Below are 26,607 nucleotides of genomic sequence, written 5' to 3'. Positions count from 1 at the left end.
CAGTTTGCTTCGTTTTATATGCTAAGTTTTCTTTTGCTTTTCATCATTTGCTTAAGTTGCGATCTGTGGACGTAAGGCAAAAGTTTATTAAAATATGTTTGCTAAAAATGATAAGTCAAAAAAATAAAATTTTTAAATTCCAAAAACTCCGAAAAACTTTTTTATTGACTTTAAGATAACATGTTTAAACAAGAGTTGACGCTTTAAATATAAATGTGTAGCTACACAGTATGCTTTGTCGAAGATTTTGTGATCTTAGGCCTATTGTTGCATTGTTTGCCAATGCCCCTTGTGTCCCAGCGTCGACGCTGAACCCTGAAGACTGGTTCGTGGCTCAGGTATCGGGTGTTTGGCGTCAGACGCTAAGGTCATGTTTTGCCCTGGGCTTCGTCGTGCTTCGATTGTCGTTTGAACGACAGCTTTATTCATCTTTTTGAAGGATGTCAGTGTAGCTGACGTCTGTCGTCGTCTGCTTTTTACAGTTGGGTTAAAGCCGCGCTTTTATTTTCCTTTAGTCAGATGCTTCGTCAACCGATGTACTGCAAAACAAACATGGTTAAAGCACCAATGGCCGTTGGCACGGCCAACGGCCTTCCGATGCTTAAGTCAGTACACTTAGTCATAAATAGAAACTTTAAACGAATGAAATAAGCTGAGCGTTTTGTTTAGAACATTACCGTTTTGTCGACGAACGTTTTTCAATTGTCTGTTTAAAAGTAGTATTTTCTGAGATGAGTTGCGTTCCAACTTCGTGGAACGGGGTTACCTTGCTGGTCGGTTAATCGATAAGCACTGTTGCCGATGACTTGGGTAATTTCATATGGTCCTTCCCATGGGGGAGCGAGCTTTCCGTCGGCCGAATTCTTTGTATTCTGGAATGCTTTCCTTAGTACCCAGTCTCCTAAACGAAATGTTTTGGCTTTGACGTTTTTGTTGAAGCTTCTTGCGACGATTTGTTGTTGTGCTGCCATTCTGATTAGCGTTGTTTCTCTTAATTCTTCAGCTGCGTCTAAGTTGTCCTCCATTTCCTCTTGATTTCTCTCCTCCGTCATGAGACCGAATCTTGACGTTGGGAAGTCGGCTTCGACTGGGAGGACGGCTTCGCACCCATAGACAAGGGAGAAGGGCGTCTGCTCCGTCACTTCTCTTGGCGTCGTCCGGTTGGCCCATAGGACTGATGGGAGCTCGTCGGTCCACTTGCCTTTTGCTGCTTTTAGTCTTTTCTTGATGGCTTCCATGACGACTTTGTTGCTGGACTCAGCCTGTCCATTGGCTTGTGGGTACCTTGGTGTCGACGTCCTCAACTCTATGTGGAATTTCTGCAAAAAAGAACGAGTTTTGTCGCTGATAAATTGTGACCCGTTGTCACAGACGATCACCGACGAAATTCCAAACCTGCATATAATGTTAGTCCATATGAATGTGATGACTTCCTTGTCCGTCACCTGTTTCAAAGCAACTGCCTCAATCCATTTAGAAAAATAATCGGTTAGTGCTAGCATATACACTCTTTGTCCTGGTGCCGCGAGTAGCTTTCCGACGATGTCCATTCCCCACCTCATGAAGGGCCATGGAGATAATGTTTAGTGGAGGGGCTCCGACGGCTTATGGACGATATTGGCAAACCGCTAACAGCTGTCGCATTTGGTCACGTATTGTACTGCGTCTTCATGAAGCGTTGGCCAAAAGTATCCTTGTCGTTTCGCAATTTTAGTTAATCTTCTCCCTCCGACGTGACTACTGCATATCCCATCGTGCAAGTGGCTAAGGACGGACTGTTGTTCATGTTTTTGGATGCATCTTTGGGATAACCCCGACGCTGATTTGCGGAACAGAACTCCGTCAATGACGTGGTATCGGGAAGATTTGTATTTTAGTTTTCGTGATTCTGCTTTGTCACTGGGTAGGATATTTTTGGTTAGGTAGTCTATGATGGGTCTGGTTCAGTCGTCGTCGTTGTTGACGTCGTCGACTGGTAGGATTTCTTTAAAGGATACAGATGGCTTTTGCAAATGGACTAAGGGGATGTTTGTGAAGGTGGTCTTTTTGAGGGCGGAGGCTAGGTTTGCCAATGCGTCGTCTTGGGCATTTTGGTCTCTTGGAATTTGAGAGATGGTAAAAGGATCAAAGTGCTTGGCTTTTTATTTGGCTATGTCAAGGTACGCTGACATTTTGGAGTCTTTTGCTGCGAAGTCATCACCTGTTATCTGGCTGACGACGAGGAGGGAGTCGCTGTATACATCCAAGGCTGTGGCACCTAGGTTTGCCAATGCGTCGGCTTGGGCATTTTGGTCTCTTGGAATTTGAGAGATGGTAAAAGGGTCAAAGTGCTTGGCTTTTTCTTTGGCTATGTCAAGGTACGCTGACATTTTGGAGTCTTTTGCTGCGAAGTCACCTGTTATCTGGCTGACGACGAGGAGCGAGTCGCTGTATACATCCAAGGCTGTGGCACCTAGGTCTTTCGCAACGGTCATTCCTGCAATCAAAGCTTCATATTCTGCTTCATTGTTAGTTGCTTTAAAATCACAAGATACAGACCTTACTATCATGTCCCCTTGTGGTGACTTTAGCACCATTCCCAGGCCAGCCCCTCGTTGGTTGGACGAGCCATCGACGAACAAGATCCATTTGCTTTCGCTCTGGACGTTGTTGATTTCTTCTACCTCTTTGTCAGCTATAGCCTATAAGTCGGGGCTGAAGTCAGCCACAAAATCTGCTAGGGCTTGGGATTTTATTGCTTTTTTGGGTTGGTACTCGATGTCCATCGTGCTTAACGAAATGCTCCACTTACCCAAACGTCCTGTCAGATCTGGTTTTCTCAAAACAGACTTAAGCGGATAATTAGCCATCACCACTACGTGGTGGGTTTCAAAATAGTGCCTTAGCTTTTTAACAGCAGTGATTAAAGAGAGGGCTAATTTTTCTAGGGAAGTGTATCTTACCTCGGCTGGGAGTAAGGTTTTACTTACATAGTAAACCGGAAGCTGCCCAGCTTCGTCGTCTTCTCTCGTCAGGACTGCGCTGACGGCTACAGCGCTGACGGCGATATAAAGCTGCAAAGGCTCGTTAGTTTTGGGTTTCGACAGGAGGGGTGGCATCATTAAGTATGTTTTTAAATCTTGCAGAGCTTTCTCATGATCGCCAGTCCATTCAAAACCTTTATTTTTTCTCAAAACTTTGTAAAATAGATGACATTTATCTGACGATCGAGAGATGAAGCGATTTAATGCTGCCACTCGTCCCGTCAATTTTTGGGTTTCTTTAACATTTCGGGGGGATTGAATATTTATTAAGGCTCTGACTTGGTCAGGGCTGGCTTCAGTTCCCCTTTGTGTTACTACATAGCCCAAAAATTTTCAAGCAGACACTCTAAATGAGCATTTAGTAAGGTTAAGTTTCATACCGTATTTTCGTAATACCTTAAAGGTTTGTCTGAGGTGATCGACATGGTCCTTTAACTTTTTAGATTTCACCAGCATATCGTCGATGTACACCTCCATCGTCTCTCCTAGCTGGTCCTTGAACATCTTGTTGACTAGCCTCTGGTACGTTAAACCTGCATTTTTTAGTCCAAATGGCATGACTTTATAACAATATATACCTTTGTCGGTCATGAAGGCCGTCTTCTCCTGATCGTCAGGATGCATTAGGATCTGGTTGTATCCGGAGTAGGCGTCCATGAATGTTAAGAGCTCGTGACCTGCTGTTGCGTCTACCATGGCGTCGATGTGCGGGAGCGGGAACGGATCCTTAGGGCATGCTTTGTTGAGATCGGTGAAGTCGATGCATACTCTCCACTTGTCGTTCTTTTTACTAACGACGACAACATTTGCGAGCCAATCTGGATACTTGACTTCTCTTATTTTTCCCGTGTCGATCAGCTGCTGCACTTTGTCGTTGATGATTTTATTTCTTTCCGGAGCAAACGGGCTTATGATTTGGGTCGACGTTCAGCTTATGCGAGATGATGCTCGGGTCTATACCAGTCATGTCCTTATGAGACCAGGCGAAACAATCTGTGTTTTCTCGGAGAAAGGCTAGGATGTTGTTTTTGAGTTCAGGTGTTAAGTTGGTTCCGACACGGACGGTTTGATCAGGCTTTTCGGGGTCTAAAGGTATTTCATCAATTTCAAGGTCGTTGGGATTGTCTGGTGTCGGGCCATGTTGTAATTGCTATGCGGTTCTCATGGTTGGTTAAAGGGTTGTTTTGTAGCAGTGTTTGGCTTCCCGGGGTTCTCCTTTAATTTCTTGGACTCCCCATGGGGTGGGAAATTTGATTGATTGATGGTAGGTGGAAGGAATGACTTTTAATCGGTGAATCCAGGGTCGTCCTAGTATGGCATTATAGGCTGATGGGCAGTCGACGATGTTGAATTTGGTTTGAGGGTTTAGGCCTCCTGCATAGGTTGGAAGGGTTATGTCACCGAGAGTTGACATGCTTTCTCCACTGAAACCGACCAGAGTCATCGACCTTCTAGTGATGTCGCTATCTTTCAATCCCATGTCTTCCATGGCTCTTCTGAACAGGACATTTACGGAGCTTCCTCCGTCGACCAGCACCCTTCGAAGCAGACAATTCCCGACGACCAAAGAAATTACCAAAGAGTCTTCATGCTCTCTGTTGATGTTGTTGACGTCGTCATCATCGAAAGTAATTAACATCGCCTCCAGCTTCTTTTCCAGGGGATCTCTGATCTCGTCCGGACATCTGCATTATCTATCGTCGACTTTGCGATCCTCTTTGCTGCAGAATAGGTTAGTCCACAAATATCGGAACCACCAGTGATAACATTAACTATTACCTTAGGTACAGGGGGCTTCGGAGGTCCGACTGTCGTCGTCGTTTCTGGCTGATGGCGACTTGCGTCATTGCTTTTCTTTTTCCCCAATAGATGCTTGAGGTTGCCTCTCTTCAGCTGGAAGGCGACCTCTCTTCGCAGGGCGTAGCAATCTTCCGTCTTATGAACATGATCGCTATGGAACTCGCACCATTTGCTCATTTTCTTCTCCGATTTCGACTTGTTGCTCTTTGACGGCCAGCGCACTTTGCTTCCCAAGGGCTCCAACTCTTTCACTACTTCTACGATATTCACGTCGAAGCCATACTCCGATATTTTGGGGTACTGCGGGGCGTCGAGGATATCTTCGACCTGCACAACATTAACAGAGCGTGATCTACCTGTTGCCTCGTAGGGCTGATGTCGCCACGATCCTCTTGGGTTGCTTGGGGCCTTCCGATCGGACGAGCTTCTGGAACTTGGGTAGGAGCTGCGATTGGCGATATCTTTGTCGAAGCGCATTTGAGCCACGGCTCTGGTCCGGACTTCTTCAAATGTTGAGCACGAATATTTGACCATATCTTTGTACAGGTCCGAGTCCGTATGCAATCCACAGAGGAAGGCTTCAATGGTAGTCCTATTGTCGACATTCTTTATTGAGACTTTCTCCTTGTTGAACCGAGACCAATAAGTTCTGATGGTCTCCTTGGGACCTTGGACGATCCGATACAAATCGCTCGTCTGCTTGTCGAACTGCCTGCTACTTTCAAAATGGGAATAGAATTTGTTAACTAACATAGCAAAACTAGTTATACTACCTGGTTCGAGTTTGCCGAGCCATTTGAGGGCGGGGCCTGTCAGCGTCGCACCAAACGACTTGCACATGCATGCTTCCCAGCACTCGAACGGGATCGAAGCTTGCCACATTCGCTGCTTGTAGTACTCGACATGCTGCTCGGGACAGGTCGTTCCGTCGTAGAGCGACGTAAACATCGGGAGCGACAATCTTCTGGGAATTTGGGCCAGGGCCAACTCGTCGCAAAATGGGGTTGCTGCAAATCCATCTGGAGCTTCACGCTGGACGGGGATCGGCACGCCAGGCATCTTCTTCATCATCGACAGGACCCTGGAGTTCTGCTTTTCTAGGGCAACCAATCTTTGGAGCAGGATTTCCGTCTGGTCCGGCTGCGGGTTGCCTTGGTCGTCTCCTGAAGTCTGAATGGTCCCTTGCCCGGCATTCCTGATTGGGGGGTCCAAATTCATTTCTCCATCACTGGATTCAGTATCAGTGTCATGTGGAGACTCAATGACATCCAGCGACGGCATTCTGGGGATCAGACCTAGCTGCCTTGGCCGGCGACGACGATTGCTCTGGGTGGACTCCAATTGCTGGCGGAGAGCAGCTGCATCAGAATCTGACGCTTCTTTTTCCTTGCTGAGACGCTCGTTAGATTTCCTAGCCGCTTCAAGGTCGGCTTGAATTTTCTCATAAGCAGCTTTTAGTTGTTCTGGGGTCATTTCGTCGGCTGACATATTGGAGGTTTTAGCGAGGAATTTTTAGATTTTACCTAGTTGTAGCCCCACGGTGGGCGCCAAATTGTTTATGCTAATTTTTGTTAGGTGGGATTGAGTATCAAAATCTAGGCTACGGATCAACTAAGCAAAATCAAAAGTAAGACAAGACTAAAAAGATAATAAATGACACGAGGAATTGGTGACGCGAAAAACCCAATGAAGGTAAAAACCGCGGGTAGAATGAGAATCTACCAAACTTTCACTATGCAAAAAATAATAACATTAGTTTACAAGATATGATGTAGGATGTGTATCGTTGGATGAGAATGTCCTATACTCGTCGTTGCCTTGCCCTTTATATAGATGGTTTGCTAGGTTGAACCTAGCCGTTGCAAGGAGATAAGATTATGCCCATGATTTTCGGATGTTAGTTGCTGAAAATATTCTTCTTCTGTTTTGAATTCCAACGGACTGATTTGGCTGAAGTTGGACTAAATCCTTGCTTATCCTCTTCCTAAAAAATAGGGAGTCGTTACTTGACTTTGTCTTCCGTCGATGTCTTCATGCGTCGTCGAGCTTGCAGCTTCGTCAAGGGGAGTCTTCGTCATTGACCTTCATTGACTGTCGTTGACTAACTCTTGCAGATTTTTACCCATAACAATAACCACACTCGGATGTAAAATATTTAATACATTAGATAATAAGCTATCAATCTCTTTACGCCCTTGAAATTTGATAAATCCAATATGAGTTGGGTGCCAAATTATATGGATCATTCGCTGCAGTAATATATTCACTAACTAAAACAACCGCATGGGTATCATGTCTCTAGTTTTCCTAAATATTATTTTGGCCGGCCTATCCTTCCGATACTCCCAAATATTACTCATTAGCGTTTTGATGATACCTTTTCATAACCTCAATAAGTGCAAGGATCAGAATATTGCATGAATCTAAACCTAAATAGGGTTGATTCGCATGTTGAGGATACCCGACCCTAATTTCAATCACCACAATTATAAGAATATTGCCTTCAAATAAAGATCTCATATAACATTTTTTTTTATTTGTAAAAGGGATAAAGTTACTCTACTATTTATGCTATCATTATAAAGACCAAATAAATAATTCATCTGTTTTCCTAAATTCTACTTTCTTGCATATTACACAGTGTGTTACTTTAACTATTAATATCTTTAATGGTGCACTGTCATTAGCAGAAAAACTATATTCGTGTCAATAACAATAACAAAATAACAAATAACAAATAATCCTTTCGTGTTATTAAATTCTATTTTCTTTCATTATACGCAGTCTCTAATACGTTTGTGTATTAGTAAAATTATATTAAATTAATGTATTGAAAATACAAAGCAATAAAATTCAACATAACAATAATAACAGTAACAACACTAATAAGGAAAAAAAAAATATGGAAAAATTGTAGGAAACACCTTTTATAACACCTTTTTTTTGTGAAAAAAAACACTTTATAAAAATTTTCTTGTGAAAACATACCTTAAACCTTTTTTTTTTTTTTTTTTGTGAAGTAACACTTAAATCCGATTTAGGGGTTTTGACCCAGTTTTCCGGCGTTGACCCTCACATGAGGGTCACGTGCTCAACCACTCCCTCCTCAAAACCACCAATACCATAGCCGCCTAGCTAACCCAACTGCCAACACCACTACCTAGCCGCCACTAACACCACCTCTCAACCTCCAACATCGACACCACCCCCATCAACCTAGCTGCCATCACCGCCTACCCAATTCACTTTAAACCCACCCCTTTTTTCTTTCTTTTCCCCCTTTTCCCCTCTAAATAGACTTTCTCACTCTTCTATTCTTCATAGCTACTCTCGAATTTTGTCAATTAAAGGCGTAAACTCCATTGTTTTGATCGAATTGCGGCAAAGAACAACCTCGATTAATCTAACTTTGAAGTAGGTGAGTTGTTAAAGTTAAAAAAAATTGATTCATTGTTGTTAATTTTGTTGGATTTTTTATTTAGCTTAGGTCTAGGGTTCTTTTTTTTTTTTTTTTTTTTTTTGTAATTGGGTAAAAAAGGGGGAAAAACTGTAACCTACCTTCTTCTCTCCTCTCTATTGATTTTTGGGGGAAGGTATGCTATTTCCTTTAAGTGATTTGGGTGGGTGGTGATGGCAGCTAGGTTGATCGGTGGTGGTGTCGGTGACTGAGTGGTGGTTCTAGTGGCGGCTAGGTGGTGGTGTTGGCGGCTAGGGTTGGCTAGGCTTGGCTTGATTTTGGTGGTTTTGTGGAGGGAGGGGTTGAGCACATGACCCTCACGTGAGGGTCAACGCCGGAAAACAGGGTCAATGCCCTGAAACCAACCTAAGGTGTTACCTTGTAAAAATAAATCTGGTTTTAGGTGTGCTTTCACAAAAAAAAAAATTATAAGGTGTTTTTTCACAAAAAAAAAAAAAAAAAAAAAAAAAAAAAAAGAAAGAAAGAAAGAGGTGTTTTAAAAGGTAATTTCTTACAATTTTTCCAAAAAATATATATAAAGTCGAACGTTTACCATTTGTTTGAGTAGAGGTTCAAGAATAGGGATGTCAAATCGTCCCATAAGTATGATTGACATGTTTCCTATCAAATACAAAATAATCATATAATTAGATTTAAATGTATAATCAATTAAAACATACATTTATTATACATTATTATTATTACTCCCTCTGTTTTTAAATACTTGCTCCATTTCTCCTAAATGCGCAGAGTTTTAGGAAAAATTGGAGAAAGTAATAAAATATGGAGATAGTGGGGTTGGTGGAAGAATAAAAAATTGTAGAATGCAAAAATAATATAGAGAATTAGAGGAGAGAGAATATACGTTGGGTCCACTAGGTGAGAGAAATTAATTAATTATTGTAAATGCTTTCCAAATAAGGAAATGGAGCAAGTATTTAAATACGGCCGCAAATAAAAAGTGGAGCAAGTATTTAAAAACGTAGGGAGTATCAAAATATCCGGTCTTAAAAATAGATTAGGCCTTATAGAGTGGTAATATAGAGTTTTAAACAATATGTCAAAAAGCATAAAAGTTTGAGTTGAGCAAAACAATATGTTTTTTTTTTTATTCAAGAGCAAAACAATATGTCAAAAGGCATCAAAGTTAGAGTTGAGCAAAGTTGGTAAAACATTGAATTGAAACTAAGACAAAACTAAATTTTTACTACCATTACCATTTACTTAAGGAAAAACAACATAAATCACAATCAACAAAATAGCAAGTTTGTTCATTATTGTGTTACATCAACACATCTACAAGCCGCTTTAATTGACATTTAATTCTTTTATTTAGAAGAGGAGCAAGGATCTTTCAACTCTCCTAAATGTGGTAGCTAGCTTTTTTTTTTTTTTTTTTTTTTTTTGAAACCTGGTAGCTAGCTTATTATAAAGTAAATATTTTTAAAAAGACATAAAATAGGAGAATATTATACATAGTAAAAGATTTAAGCCATTAAAAGGGAATTTTACAATCCAATGTATAGAGATTAAGAGACTAAAACCTAAAGCATTTTTGGATTAAAATACAGCCTCATATAAGCCCACAAATAATCAATAATCAAAACTTACACATAGGGAAGAAATTTTTAGCAGCAAAAACAAGTATCAATCAATAGTTATAAAAAAAATAATAATAAATTATAATCTAGAAGAAAATACTTACCACTAAAAATAAATTATATTTACGAAGTAGATATTATCATTAAATATAATAAATTATAATTTAACATACTCTAGTGCAATGCAAAATCCCAAGATCAAAATATCCATTTGTTTTAGGAAAATTTGATAATTACCACCATCTATTGTTGCAATAATTGAAAATATCACGTCAAGTTTTTTTTTTTTTTTTTTTTTGAAGAATTTTACCACCTAGTTTTTTCTAAAAGTTTTAAAAATCCCACCACTTTGTGAGATGACGTCATTGTGAGACCCACAATTTCATTTTTCCTCTCTTTCCCTCGATTTCCCCTATCTTCTACTCCCTTCTTTCAATTACACAAATTTGATTTCAATTACACAAATTTTGCAAATTAGGTTATAATTTCTACAATCTAACCTACAACAAACTGAATTGATTAGTTTAATTAGGGTTTGGGTAATCAATTTGGGGGTTTTGCTAAATTCGACAAATTAGGATAATTAATTTGGGGGTTTTGCTAAATTCGACAAATTAGGGGTTTATCCGTGGTAATTACTTGTTTAATTGTTCACTTATTCATTCAATTTTAACTTCATAAACCCTAATTTGTCAAATTTAGCAAAACCCCCAAATTAATTACCCAACCCTAATTAAGCTAATCAATTCACTTTGTTTTAGGTTAGATTGTATAAATTATAACCTAATTTGCGAAATTTTTGTAAATGACCTCAGATTTCAGAGATGAAATTGAAAGAGGGGAGTAGAAGAACAAGGGAAATCGAGGGAAGGATGAGGGAAAACGAAATTGTGGGTCCCACAATGACGTCATCTCACAAAGTGGTGGGATTTTTAGAACTTTTGCAAAAAAAAACTAGGTGGTAAAATTCAAAAAAAAAAAAAAAAAAAAAAAAAAACCTTGAGGTGGTATTTTCAATTTTGGCAACAATAGATGGTGGTAATTATCAAAATTTCCTTTGTTTTATAACAAACTTAGAGCTAATGCAAAAACAAAATAGATAATTGAATATCGAATTGAATAGTTTTATTCAATTTACTGTACTCCAATTTTCTAGAATAAACTTGTTGAAAGAATTTAATTAGTTTTTTATGAGAGATGGTATACAAATTTAAGGAGAGATGGTGTTAGTTATGATGTCAGCGGTTGTTATTTTAGTAATAGTTTTAGATTAAGGGTTAAAAAAAGAATTTAATATTTGAATTACAAATTAATAATTTCAAAATAAAATGAAAGTTTTGTTTTAAAAATATAATTATAATTTTTAAAAAATACGGTTAAACCGCACCACACCAAAATGCATTTTGTGGTGCGGTTTGGTTAGAAGTGTGGTATGGTGCGGTTTAAAAAAGATACAAAACGTAATTTTACCAAACCGCACCACGAACATCCCTAAATTTGCTTGAGGAAAAAGTTTCAAAAAAAATTAGAGATTAATCCATTAAAATAATATTTATTATAAAATTAATTGAGAAAGTAAAGTTTATGTGGCATGAGGCACAAAATAGGTACAAAGAGGGTTAGCTTGAAATCAAGTGGCATGACAAGCTAATTTAATAGTTAACTTAGCATTGGAGATGCGATGCTCTAAGGAGTTACTAGAAAATTTCAGAAATCGCTAACAATGTCATTGTTTGTAGCTAGAAAGTAATTTTTTAGAAAGCAAATTTTAAAAACTAATTGATCAAGTGGGACTCATTTGAATAGCAAACTGAAACTACTAACTAATTTAGCTATTAGTTTAACATTAAAGATACTCTAGCCATTAGTTACTTTTGCCAAACACTTATACTCTGTAATATATAAACCTTATTTTGACAGTTAGCCTCTACCCACCACTAATGACAGCTACTCGCTATTCTTATAACAATTTGCTACTCGACCTCTAAAAGTTACCCGCTACCGTTAGTTTTGCCCTACATACCTTCGAATCTCAACTTTTTTTTTTTCCTTTTTTTTTTTTTTTTTTTTTTTTTTTGACAATGAGAACTTCATAAATAAAGGGCAAATTACAACCTAAGAGAACTAAAACAAGTAACTAAAAACAACCAAATCCACCTAGCTAAACACGCAAAAACAAAAAGAAAAACCTTGTGTATTGTTGCAGAACCCACACGCCCAAACAAACCCATAGAGAGGGTTTGCCACTTACCAGTAGAGGGAAAACGAAGTGACTGTCCATACCTTTGAGCCTTTGAGCAACATACCAATTACCTCGGAGCCCGAATAACCATAAGGTTCTTACCAAAACCTTTTCTTGGATCAATAGTTGCCAAACGAACCAAAACCTTGGAGAAGGACTGATAACGCAAGCTAACACTAGAGAAGGGAACCGAAACTTGCAATGACACCTATGCAAATTCACGATGTAAGTAGTGAAGAGACCATACATCCGGAAGTCGAAAGCAGCACCCTGTTGCCGAAAAAAGAACCCATAAAATGACTCCACTCCTAGGGATCTAAAAGCATAGCCACCTCCTAAGAGTCCAAGAGCCAACACATGAGAGTCGTATTTTTTCACGACTCTTGCATGAGGAACCTCACACCAAAATGCAGGTCCCTTTCCTGCAATTCTACCTATATAGAACGCAAGAAAATGGAGGACTTTGCTTACCACCACCATTAAAGATGGGGAGCCTCCTTCAAGATTTAAATTTTTGATGATGACTGTCTTTGTCATCATCAACACTGACACTGGGATGATAGTTACTGACTGAACATCCAAATCATCCCTCAACCAAGTAGCAACAGGAAACGCAAACAAACCTCTCCCCTCAAAATTAACTTCTCCATGCAAACTCCAAATGTTAGGAAAACTTACTACTTGCACAAATAACTCCAGCCTCTGAAAAATAGCATAATCACAGAGGGCACCAAAGAGGGAAGCCACACATTCAAAGTGACAACAACTCCCCATAACACAATCCCACCCCAATAAAGCAGCTAAACTGACTACCATGCCAACAATCCGAGTACTACTCAACTGTACTACCCCTAAATCCAAGGCTATTGCCAACCAACCAGACTCAAAAACCAACCACCACACTTCATTAGCCTCCAAATGGAGAACTATCCGAAGAAACTCCAACTCATAAACAAACAGGGCAAGGGTATTGTTGAAAACTAAACATATGAACAACAACACAAGCAAAGGAAGGCAATAAAACATAATTAAACCAAGACAAAACATAAACAACTTAACCAAAAAAACAGAGCAAAGAAAACTAGCAAACCACACAAAGCGTCTTGTGAGTACCATAAGAAGCAAGAAGTACTCCGCCTATCGCACCGGCAGAAACGAGCACCACATACAATCGTTAAGGCCAACAAAGAAGACCACCTCACCCGAATCAAACCTTGGATTAAGGGAGGAAACCCTAGTCTTAACTTCACCTTTACCGTCGGGAAAACAATTAACGAAATTCCTTTCGACGGCGGCGTTAAGAATAGCCTTGGCTCCTTGATTTGTTGGACAATTCCGACACCCTTAACGACACACCAACCTGATAACCACCGATGGACTTGAAGACAACAACTTCTTTGCTAGTCCCCTAATTCCACTGTCTAAACCTTGAAACAACCTAAAAAAACAAATTAAAAGAAGCCTAAAATTATCGACTCGCCGGCGATGGCAAGGAGAGACGCCGATCGCCGGCGAGCTGTGGCTAAAATTAGGAAGCGGTGGGGATAAGGGCTTGGTTTTCTAGAGAGAGAGACGAAAGATTCTTTTCCTTTCCTTTTTTTTTTACGAGAACTTAAACTCTCTTCCTCATATCTTCATACAAACCAGACACCAAAATACGAAGTAATATGCTTTCGCAAAAAAGATTACAAGTATACAGAATATATTTCCTGAAAGTCTATAGATTTACTAAACTAGCTTGCACATTCATGCTAACTGATACAAAAGCAACACCTCGCCACTGACGAAGATGTTCCTTATAACATTCCAATAATAATCAAGAACACTACCGGATCAAGGATCATATACAATGGGGAGTTCATACCCCGCTGAACATTGTTACAAAAATTGTTTCTATAGTGATTAGCCAAAATCATCAGAAAATGAGGTTTTCGTGTCACCATTCCTGCTTCAGAACCCAAAAAATAATCTATGCAGTGCTTGTATCTGTGGTTCCCAAGGTAATTACAATGAACAGATTTCTCAATCTCACTGAACCTCAGTGACATTTAGCTAAGATATTCCATGCCAGTGCTAGCGCAGACACATTAGGAAAGTTTCTAACTGGCTAGAATATTATCTCTTTTAGAACGAGAAGCACCAACATAACAAAACACATAATAATGAGAATTGTTGCGCACCGTGCCATACCCCCCTTTTGAGACCTGTCCGCCTGAAATATGAAAATGCAGTGTAGAAATTACAGACTGACCAACAATACTATAGCAGCATCTACTCCATGAAGAAACAAATGTTGCATCAGAGATTAACTTATAAACAAATCTATAAACAGAAGAACAAATTTAGTGCAAAACAGGAAAACTACAGTCTCATAAAATGCAGGATAAGGAAATGCCAAAAAAAAAAGGTTATTTTAATACATTAAGTACTTATTCAAGCTATATGTCCAAAGAGAAGTTGCTTAATATGAGAATGGTGTGAAACAGTAAGTGCACTTATTTCGAGCTGCAAGAACATCATTTTTAGGTATATTACTCCGTACTATATAAATGTAGTCACATTCCCTTGTTTGATGAGCAATGCTAAGTCACAATTGCCTACTCAAGCACAGTTTAGTGAGGAAAGATAGGAATGGTTGCATAAATAAATAAAAATAAAAAATAAAAATTGCAGTTGGGGATACTAGGGTTCACACAAAATAAAAATAAAAAATAAAAATTGCACAGTTTAAAGAAGCTGCCAAATCTTAGTTCTCAAAATAGTTTTATTCCTGCTTGCCCTTTTACTTGAATCTTGCATGCACAGAGTAATATGCAGCATGCAAAGATCCTAGTAAATTTTTAGTGACTCTCTAGAGAGTATTATGTAATCATCATTTTCTCTCCTGTCATATATTCTAAAAATACTAAGAACACTAAACTCTTGGTATTCCTGTGATGACTCCTTCCTACAATATGTTTATCTATGGTAGGATCATTTATCATCCAATACTCCTTAAGCCAACACTCAACTAATATGCTCCATTAGTAGGGCTTTTTTTAGCCAGATCAAATCTGCGACTAAAGCGTGCTTATCTAGCAGGTAACTAATCACTTTGTTCAAGAAATATAATTTCTTTAAAGAACCTCTTCCACTCAACTGCTGGCTCCTATGTTACTTGGATTCGGGTACCCATGTCCAACATGGGTACGTGTCCAAGCGTCCGACTCGGCTATTTTGTGAAAAAAATCCATGATTTTGAACTAAAAGTGAAGTGTCCAGGTGTCATACCAATGTCCGAGTGTCGAGGGTCCGACACCGGTACGTGAGGTGAAATGTGTCCGAGTAACATATAACTCTGCTGGTGAGTCTTTGATCATTTTCTTTTGGGGATTTACCCAAATCCCACTGCTCAAATAAGGGGCAAATCTCGTATACAGCTTAAGGTTTTCTTAAAAAAAAAAACGAAATCCACTGAAGTAAAGAACCCCTAACTAAACATCAGCAATCTAAAGACAAGGTTCCTCAAAAATATCTAGACATTTTCTACTGCAATAAATTAATATTGCAAAAGCATAAGTTGAGGCATTAACATATGATAAATTAAGAACATAATATATTTTTTTTAATAGCATCCAAGTTTTGACAAACAAGAGCTGTGCAAAAAGGGGGTGGGAAGGCAAGAGGGGAGAGTATACTTTCTGAAGCTGTTTGAAGCCCTCCTCGACTGATGTTGCAACATTCTGAATGTTGTAATCTATCCGATCAACAATAGTACCCTGAAAGAAATGGCAACTTCAATCACCAAATTATTAATAGAAATAAGTGAATAAATACATATACAAGATGTGAGAATAACCTGGTCAATCACAAGAACTGATAGGTCTTTCATGATCTGAGCAAGTTCATTTACAGATTCCACAACCTATAAAGTTAACCGAATTAATCAACAAACAAATGCGGCAGAAGTCAGTAACAAGCAATTGTGTAGCTTTAGATAAGAGATAATAAGTGGGGATAAATGTTACCTGAGTGATCTCTCTTTCCCTTTCTGCTGTCAAATGATCACTTTTTTTGAACTCGGAAATTTGATGATTGTCAAGACCCTATACAAGAAGAGTTCATGTAAACCAAGACACAAATAAACAATATGTTTCAACTGCTAAGAGTTACACCTACAATGAACAGCTCAATTTTAAAAACTCAATTTTACTAGGGGCTCAATTATGTTAGACGACTAGCAATCTATTGGAATCAATATCAAAGATCCAGATCGCAGGCATACTCCATTGCTTCTCATAACTAACAACTACCAAGAGTGGAATGTAGAAAACACATTCATGCTATAAAACATTTGGGTTGCATCTCATATAGCTTGGATCAATACCACATTATTACACAAATTCTGCATCAATTGCTTGTATCATGAGCAACTGTAAACATAAAACAACATGAAATAATGTACAGCAGTATCAGAAAGTGAAATCATATCGTATTATAATTATTATTACAGTATACTGTATGCATTTTATTTAAGCATTCAAGAATGTATCCTTTAATCATCACAGATCAATCTGCAAAGCTTGAATAGCTAAACGCGTGATTTTCTTAATATCTATCTCCATATGTTCACTTGTAACCAGCTAAAACCAGATACTTTAAGGTTTGATCGAGAATAATCAACCAAGTTTTAGTCAACAAATAAACAAATAGTCATACAAGACCGATAAATGCTATAATTTCAAGCAATTCAGCAAAAAATGATACCATGTCACTGAATTCATCCTCATCGTCTTTCAGCATGTTCCCATTTAAGTTCATTTCCAAGTCAACACCATCAGTTCCCTGTACCAAAGAAAAAAGAAGCAACGGTTCTATAAAAAAGATGCAAAGTCAATTAGCCAAATACAAAATGAAAAATATTGAGGTATACGCATTACCTCCTTCTGTTGCCTAAGTCGCTTCAAATATGTTGACTGCTTCTTACGAAGTTCAACAGAAAGATTCTGAAGATCTGTAGCAAGGGAACGCTGTCACAGAAATATTCAGAAGTAAATCATTTGTTCTGATATCTTGAGAAATCTTATTTAAAAATTGAACAGAACCATAAAACTTTCATCTCTATATAAAAGTCACCGTTTGTCTTTTGCACACACTTTTCAGGAAGCTGAATAAAAATGTAAGGTAGTGGGTGTTTAGGATCAAGATTTTTGGATGAAATGGAACTTTTGATTGGAGATGTAGGGAGTACTGAATATTAAAAATAGCTTATCTCACTCAACTTCACTTAAACTAACAAGAAAACACTCACAGAAAAATTACACTCTATCCCAAAAGCTCCCAAGTCCCAACTAAAATTTCTGCTCAAGATAATCCGGTCATTCATCACCAACACCCAAAGTACATCCATGCAATCAAGCCCACCCCAATGTTTTCTTCACTATAAGTAATCCAATGCACCTACAAATCTTCCATGAGTCAATGAGCACACCCAGCTCCATAATCACAAAACAACCTATTACACAAAAGAGGCCATGCCATAATGCACAACAAAATGTGACACCCAAAACACCTCACTACTAAGATTTTTTTTTCCTGCGTAATGTAATGGGCCACAGTCTGAGACTCTGACACTGACACAGGGAGCCCACAGCCCATTCTAGCCCAAAACCTTTGGTTTAAGCCAGGCAAAAATGTTTGAGTGTCACCTTAGCCAAAGAGTACTAGGCCATGGTGGTGACGTTCACCTTAACCCAAGGCATAATATGTAGGATAGCCACTGATTGGGCCTCTGTTATGTATCAGCCCATACCATGCGTTAATTTTCTTCAGGACCTTGGCTTCCCCCCCCCCCCCCCCAAAAAAAAAAAAAAAAAAAAAAAAAAAAAAAAAAAAAAAACCGAAAGGAAATGACATGCCTATTTGTAAAAAACAGAAGCAAGCTCTCCGCTCTAGCGATAGAAAGAGAACCTCAAACCTAAATCTTCTAAAAGTATAAATTTCATAAAAGGCTTGGACCCTCACAAGTCACAACCAAACAAACACAGTAGTTAGAATGTAATGCAAAGGGGAAATGTGATAAGGATGAGGGATGGAAATGAAAAAACATATATCTAGACATAGCCTTTTTTCCAAAACCGAATCCTAAACCTCAACTTCTTATATGACCATGGCAATGTAAAAAAGGGATGCCACAGAAATTAAAAAAATCCAAGAATGGAGCAGAAGGCATGGTTGCATGTTTAATTGCAAGAACATCTATCCATTACCCTAAAGTACATACCTGTATGGCTGTATCTAAGAATTAATGTGAAAGTGAATTGTGTGCATAAGAGGAGCAGAATAACCACTCACCCAATTTGGAAACATTTTAAGCCACCAAATTTCCGAGACCTTGACCACTCCTCTCCCAAGGCTTACAAGCCTCATCCCACCCCGACAAGATGATCTATCCTGTCCTCTCCTACCCCAAACCAAAGGAGGTTCTCCATAATTTTTCACTACTCTAATCACCAAGAGGAAGGTTAAAAAGAGAGAGGTAATACATTAGGGTACTAGATAACAGGAATAAATGTTTGAATATGATATGGCATATAATCACCCCTCCAACTTTCTGCAATAACACGAGACTGATAAGAGAATGGTACAGGAACAAGGAGAAAGAAAAAGTACAAAGAGTCGCAAAGAGAGTGGATGGGTGTGGCCAGTGTAGGTTTAACTTAAGAGAAGAATTAGGAGGAAAAACTAACTAGTAGTATGTCAACTAATAATTCGGGTAGACATGATTAGGGCAACTTTCTACTGGGATGATTCGGATGAAGGGAGTATCTTCAAACATCTTTGCCAAGCTTTAGAATTTTTTGTAAAAGTTTTATTCTTTACAAATATTGCACAAACCCAAGTACATAAAGAGCACAAGATGTCCTCAAAAAGTAACTGAAGAGCACTACTTAAGTCTTAAGATTAACCCAATATCTTTGTGTCTCCCCTAAGTATAAATTGGGGAATCCCCACAGTCGCTTTGATCGATGAAGAAGCTAACCAACCCCCCCCCCCCCCAACAAATGAATCTGTGACCACTCCTGTACAATATCAATATTTTTTTACAATGACGTCAACTGCCATTTCATGCTTGAAGGGTCAAGTGCACCTATACTAACTCTGCTGTGTACCATATTGACCTGACACATGTGCCAGCACCTACTTTTTATCATTTATAACTTCAATTGTCTATAAGGAAAAATTATTAAAAGTCGATATTATACAAATAAATATTGAGAAAAATCTAACAAGATCTCATGTAGCTATGTTTCTCCTAATGTATAAACAAAAGTATTATATTGAAAAGAGAGTTAGAGAGAAAGGGCCCCACCCTTCCCTTGAATGTTCTTCCCTGACCTCTTTTTTACAAGACATAGGATAGAGGTACTAAACTGTAATAAACCTCAAACCTAAATACAAGCGCTGATGCATGCAAAATTGTTCAGTTAGGAAGTGAGGACTGACAACAATAATAAATATAATGAATATGTTAACAAATAAATCAAGTTAAACGCTTAAACCACATGATACATGTAACCACCATAAGTAGAAAATTTAAACCAAAAATTGCAAAATAGAAGTGCAGGTATAAATGCCCACCTGTACATTTTTTCGAACACCAGAATCCTCAGAAGAGCCGCGTGCTGAAAGTTCCTTCAATCTTTTCTCTGATCTCCTCAGTATATCAGTAATATCTAAGGTAAGGCCTTCAATCAGACGCTGATCTTCCCTACCATCTTCAAAGGATGGCATTAAAGCCTTGGAATGAGCCTTCACTAGCTCTCCCATTTTGAGTCTAGCACGTTGAATATTTGCAGTTATCTCTTCTGCAATGTCTACCCATGCTGGTGGTAGACCCACTGTTAATGCATCCCTGCTGTACCAAAGAAATAAATTACACAATCAAAAAAAAAAAAAAAAATCCACTCAGGTAGCCACAACTAGGAGTATAAGTTAGTTCTGAATGGCGTAATTTAAAACTTATTCTGTACAATCTGATGATGTCATTCAGCATGGTTGTTCTCCATAATCTTATGTTTGGTCAACCTACTTTCAAATACGTTTACTGCTTCAGAAAATCAGGGAATAAGTTCATTTAGTATGACTTATTGGACATATCATTGATCAATATTGGAGTTAATCTAATTGATTATAATTATTTTCCTTCCCGTACAATCTACTTCATATCTCACCCGATAAAGATAATAGAGGAAGAAAACAAAAGGTAAAAGGTAAGCAATTAGTAATGACAAGTTTGATTGAAAGTCTCCACAAGTAATGGGTTGAATAAAAGCATGAATATTTTTGAGCAAAACTTACCGGGGTTAAAAAAAAAGGCAGTATAAAATGTTACTACTCTTTGGCTTCAGTTTAAAAAAGACAACATCGAAATGGCTCATTAAACTTTCGATGGTCCTTCTATAACGTGAAATAGCATACAGTCATTGCGTTTTGCCAAGAGGCATTAAGATAAAGTTAATGTTAATGTCTACTCTGTAAACAAAATTATTTTTGACATCAACATCCAAACCTTGGCATGACAATCTCCATTGGGAATGGTGATAACCTCAGTGTTTGAAAAAGCGCGCCTAAGGGACACCTAGGCAATGAGGCGCAAGACAATAAGGGGTAAGCGCTTTTTTTTAGCCTGGGCGAGGCGTTTCTTTTAAGGCGCACCTAGGCGCTGAGGCGCAAGGCAATAGGGGGTAAGCGCTTTTTTTTAGCCTGGGCGGGGCATTTCTTTTAAGGCGCACCTAGGCGCTGAGGCGCAAGGCAGTAGGGGGTAAGCGCTTTTTTTTGGCCTGGAAGAGGTGTTTTTGCCGCACTAGAGGCGCCCGAGGCGCACCTAAAGCAATTTTCTGCCAAATTTTTAACTGTTTATATAGTGCGCCTCACTTCAAAGAGGCACACTGAGGCGTTTATATAGTGCGCCTCACTTCAAAGAGGCACATTGAGGTGCGCCTAAGGCGCTGCATAACCCTTATCACTTCAGCGCGCCTTGAGCTTTTTTATACATTGGATAACCTTAGCATCTCCTAAACATAATCTGTACAAGGTCAATATCTAAACATCCACCACCCCGGTAAAAGGAAAAAAACAGTGTTGGAAGTTAAAACCAGTCAAGGTAAAGAATAGAACAAACTCAGCATTGAAGGTTTATTTTTTATTTTACATCTAAGACAATGAATGTGGAGGTACCATACTATTTCAAGATAAAAAAGATGCATTTGGACAATGCTCCAACCCCTCCATCCCTCATTGTTTTACCCCTAAACGTTGACAATAGCATTACTGCAAAATAACTTTGTTTTATAAAGTGTCTGGTTCCAATTAGCCTATACACAATATATCAGCCAACACATACAATATTTCCAGTTTGCAGGAACAAAAGTAAAATAAAAAACGTCAAACAATGTAAAGCCGATAAATTTACAATAGCTTCTTCGCTCTATGCAAAAGTTACCATTATCTGCCCATATCACCATTTAAATCACATAGGAGGTATATTTATTCACCAATTACAGCTAAATTACACTATAGCATAGAAAAAGCTCCAATGTAAATGGGAGCAAATGGGCACGAGGCATGAACTCAAAAGTATTTGTTGCAAGAAAAGTCTCATATGTATATAATAATGCAACTCTATATCCAAGAATAAAAAATTAAAAATAAAAAATAAACTCATTACCATTACCGCCTACAAAAACCGCAAAATCACACCATCACCTTATATGTTAAAACAGGTAAGTTACCATTATGATTTATCATATTTCACACATGAATGTGTGAAAGAATAATGCACACTTCAGCACTTCCAATATCCTAAAAACCTAAGACACTCTAGAACTGTTGAATTTCAAAAAGTTAGACGCCTAAGGAAAACAGCATCTAAGAAAAACCCAAGAGAAATCCCATTGAACGGCACCAAAGGCCCAAAGAATTCAGAATTTTGGAGAGAGAGAGAGAGAGAGATTGCCATATCCTACCTTCAAAGTCTAACTTCAACATGATACCCTTATAATCCCTTCTTCTAGGGACAACAACCATCTTCCTATCCACAAGAGGTGCATTAACAATCTGATGGCCACCAAAGCAAGTAGCAGCCTTGAAAGTATCCAAAAAAGAAATTACCCAATCTATATTCTATAACAACAAACCTTTGCTAATATTGTATACGAGACATTAAAAGGTGTATATTCCCTAACTTTCAGATTGGAAATCGAAATTATTAATGTTGGGTTCACACCCATGTCAACCACATTAGTCTCATTAAGCTGATAACACCGTTAATCATCAATTTCCACCAAATCATAAGATTCCAAGAAAGACAAGGAGCCATTACAGCTCAGGGAATTACTTGGGTTACCTCACTCTGTAATGAAAACAGCAATGTATATCTTAGCATCATTAAATGGCTCTATATTATAGCACTTTCAGCATTAAAATTCATGAATAATCCAATCCCTCTATCATATGCCTTCTTTAAACCCTCGAATATAAGAACTCTCAAAGAAAGTAGTGGTCCCCTCACCAATGGCCTCTTGTATCTTAACTTTACACCCCCCAAACTCATTCAAGTCCTAGACTCCTACCATAATACAAGGTTTAACCAAAATAGGAATGAGTAATCTACTTCCTTAGCCATATCACTTCATCTATTGATTCATACTCCACTTTTTTAAGGATAAATCCTTTAAAGAAGTCCTTAAGGGGTAAGGCTTCCTATCCAGGCTCAGCTATCAATTACAACTGCCTCTTTAGTTTGGGTTCCTTGGCAGTCTTTCCTTTCTCGCCTTCTGGACAATGAGCTTCCTTAGTAATAACTAATTTACAAGTACATCATTCACATTCAGTCAATTATGTGGAAAATGTCACAAACCCCCCTTTAAAAGCAAGATGAAACAGAAAAATTATAGCTTAGTCATTAGTCATCACTCATCACACCAAACACATATACACATATTCTGTAGTGTTAAATTGTGACTCGAAATCTAGTAGGGCTGACTTTGAACGATTATATCTCTCAAACTACAACTGATTTTGAGGTGATTCAAGTTGGAGGTGATAGCTAGGTTCAAGAGATTTCCAACGATAGGTCATATGCCCAATTCCGATAAAAAAACGAGAAAGTTATGACCGTTTTACAAAAACCTGACGAAGCTGGAAATTTGCAACTAGGCTGCGAGCTATAGCTATATGCGAGTGAACTATAGCTATATGCGAGTGAGCTATAGCTCGGCCCTATGAGGACTTGCGGCAGGCATGAGCTAGCTGCCAAGCTATAGCTCGATAGTTAGGTCATTCTAGAATAATTTATGGAATATTTCCTAAAATTATATCTTTTCTATGACGGCTATTTGAGTATACTTGGGGAACAATCTTAGGGTTTTATTAGGATTTCCTTGTGTTATAAAAGGACCCTTTAGTTGATCAATTAGATCATACCTTTTGAGCCATTAGATTTAGGACTCCTTGTATTATTCTCTCGTTCTTTCTCCATTACAGTGAACAAGCTCTCGAATCCCCCACTCGTGGATGTAGGTCTATTTTGACCGAACCACGTAAATTCTTGTGTTCTTTGTTTATCTTCTTTATTGTTTTTCTCGTTCTTAATTTCATTGACTTGTTCTGCATTAATCAAACATAATTACACCCTAATTTCCTAACATGTAGTGATGTCTGAATCCCAATATAGAAGCTCTAAACAGCAATAGTATCACAGCTCTTGACCACATTATTTGAATGTGTACGTATTCAATACACAAATTGGGCATCGACCTCACAGAAGCAATGGAAACAAAATTGTTAAACAAATAAAGAATGCAAAACAATACTTCTTAATTTATTCCTGATAATTTATTCATACACCCTCATTTTGCCTTCCTTTTACTACACCCCTCACTCCTCATAACCCTCTCATTCCTTCCTTTTGATTCTCCATCAGCCTCCAATCTTGACGAGAATTAAATTCCAATTGCAACAAGATAATGAACTACAGACAACAATTCACTCTCTGAGCGAAACAAACGAGTCAGCAAATCCAATCACTTTATTTCTCTCTGTTTACTCTCTTTGCCTTGCCAAACAGCAATGCGTGAGAAAATTCACATCTCCTCATCGCAACGAACACACTATCAATTTCTATTAACATGTATCACTTACAACTTTTGTAAACAGATCATATGAAAAAGGATCAATCCATCAAACATCAGTGCTAAATTTGAACCCAGAACAAGTGAACAAACTCCATCATCCCAATTTCTATTAACATTTTTCAATTACAACTTTTATAAACAGAAGTTGAGTTCATTCTACATACAACTAGAACTAACTTTCCTTTAGCATCTGGAGAGCCACCAAGGACAATGATGTAAACGGGATTCGATCCGAGCTTACGAGCAACCCCTCCCCCCACAATAAGCTAAATTTGCAATCATCAATTCACAATTACTCCAAAAAAACAGACAATTTACAGAAATCAGATAAAATGTAAATTACAGTAGGAGAGAGAAATCAAAAAACCTGGAAGTAGAAGGATCTTCAGTATTAAGAGGAGTGTAAGAAGAAGAAGATGCATTCGAATTTAAGAGTGAAGTCATCTCGATCACCGGACCACCACTTCCGCCGCCACCAACGCCGCCCATTAACGACGAATCCGGCATTTTAACTGCTTTAATTGCATCTCTATGCTTTCTGAACAGTGTTGTCCGATTTCTTGTCGCCATTTTTCAACAAAATCAATTGGAATTGAAAATTTGGGGATTTTATGAGTGTGATTGAGAAAAAATTAGGGTTTATGGGAGAAAGAATTAAAATTAATGAAGATATGAATTTCAAGAATGAAGAATTGGGGAAGGTGATCAACTTTTTTTTTTTTTTTTTTTTGGGTTTTTTTGGGTTAGAAAATATTTAATTCGGACCTTTCTATCTTTCGCTGAGTTACGTTGGTTAGCCTCGAAGCAATCGCGCAAAAATTTTTTTTTTTTCTTTTGACCATAAATTATTAATAATCGAAGTTGGTAAGAATTACGGTAATATAGTCATGTGAAGTCTTATGCATTTCAATGCTTACGGTAGATTTTAATATTTTTTATAATTTTGCATAAATAGATTAAAAGATTGGTGGATTTAAGAAAATTATTTTTCAGAAAATTCAGGATCGGGTTTGGAAGGAGAAATTTTTATCTCAAGTAAGTCGGGAGATTCTTATCAAATTCATGGCTCAAACTATTCCTACTTATGCAATGCATTGCTTCTCAATTCTAGTGAGTATCCTTAAGAAGGTCGAAAAAATGTGTAGAAATTTCTTTAAGGTCAAAAAGGTGAGGGAAGGAAGTTGTGTTGGGTGACTTGGAACAAAATGTATAGGACAAAAAATAAAGGGAGTTTGGGTTTTCGAAATATGCAGCTCTTTAATAAATCAATGCTTGCAAAACAGGGTTGGAGAATTTTAACAAATGAGAATTCTCTATTGACTAGAGTGTTAGAGAGTAAATACTTCCCCTCTTCGAAAAATTTTTACTCTAAAATTTGTTCCTAATGCAAGCTTCACTTGAGTGCCCGTCATGTTGTGGAGAAAGGAGCAAGAAAGATTGTTGATAGGGGAGTAGCACAAACATTTGGGAAGATCCGTGGGTACCTAATCTTTTCCTGATTTTCGCATTTTGTCAACTAAAGTTGTGGGGGATAATGTGACAAATTTTGTGAACGAGTTGTGGGAAGATTAAAAATGGAACCATAGTGTGTTAAATGAGCTTTTCACGTATAAGGAGGTGACATATGCAGTATTCCTATTCCTTTTTTTTTTTTATGAGGATGATGGGTGGTTATAGCACCACTCGAAAGATGGGTACTATAATGTTAGAAGTGCGTACAACCTAATTACAAGAAAAGAGGATAGGGAACGAGCTTGTGATTCTGTTGGTTAGTGTTTGTTCAATTGGAAGGCTATTGGGCATGCTAGCATTCCACCTAAGATAAAGTTCTTTGCCTGGCACCGTGTGAAGGAAAGTCTGCCTGTGATAAGCAAACTGGTGGTAAGAGGTGTGTGTTCAGAGATTTGGTGCTCCATGTGTGGAGAGGTAGAGGAAATATTATTCATATGGCGCTATTATGTCCGAATGTAACCCCAATTTGGAGGTACTATGTGCTTAGGCAAAGATGGATGAGGACAGGAACTTAAGAAAATGGTGCAATGCAGAGATTGAGAAAGTCAAGAATCCTAAGTGGTGGGATATTTTCTGGTGTATGGCTTGTGGAGTATGGATGAGGCGAAATAGGTGGATTTTTTATGGGAAAAAATGCCTAAGCCGAAAATTGCACACGAGATTATTAGCATTGTTGGCGATTTGAGAATGCGAAGGAGAGGCTTGCTGTGAATCACCCCTAGCAGCAGCTTGGTTCGGTGTGGACAAGGCCTGCTACTAGGCTGTATAAACTTAACACTGATCGATGCAACATTTT

At 38.2% G+C, this 26,607-nt stretch overlaps 1 protein-coding gene across 2 annotated transcripts; it reads right to left on the bottom strand.

Moving 5' to 3' along the window:
* Positions 1-13,826: 13,826 nt before the first annotated feature.
* LOC145615753 (tlg2p-like protein a) lies at positions 13,827-25,097 on the bottom strand. Of its 2 annotated transcripts, none has more exons than XM_081670776.1 (8): positions 24,667-25,097; positions 19,744-20,017; positions 17,043-17,132; positions 16,870-16,947; positions 16,131-16,208; positions 15,962-16,027; positions 15,801-15,881; positions 13,827-14,335 (listed from the first exon to the last, which is right to left on the bottom strand). In XM_081670776.1, exons 1-8 carry the CDS (start codon positions 24,867-24,869, stop codon positions 14,231-14,233), a joined length of 975 nt encoding a protein of 324 aa, XP_081526902.1. In that variant the 5' UTR covers positions 24,870-25,097; the 3' UTR covers positions 13,827-14,230. The 2 variants fall into 2 exon arrangements, with proteins under 2 accessions (XP_081526902.1, XP_081526901.1); XM_081670775.1 differs by having other exon boundaries at positions 19,744-20,020; positions 24,667-25,096.
* Positions 25,098-26,607: the final 1,510 nt, after the last annotated feature.

This window comes from Chenopodium album, chromosome 3 (assembly GCF_948465745.1).
Source record: "Chenopodium album chromosome 3, dcCheAlbu1.1, whole genome shotgun sequence".
NCBI classification, from domain to species: domain Eukaryota; kingdom Viridiplantae; phylum Streptophyta; class Magnoliopsida; order Caryophyllales; family Amaranthaceae; genus Chenopodium; species Chenopodium album.
The sequence above is the reverse complement of the archived record's forward strand: the minus strand, read 5'-3'. Positions and strand labels throughout refer to the sequence as shown.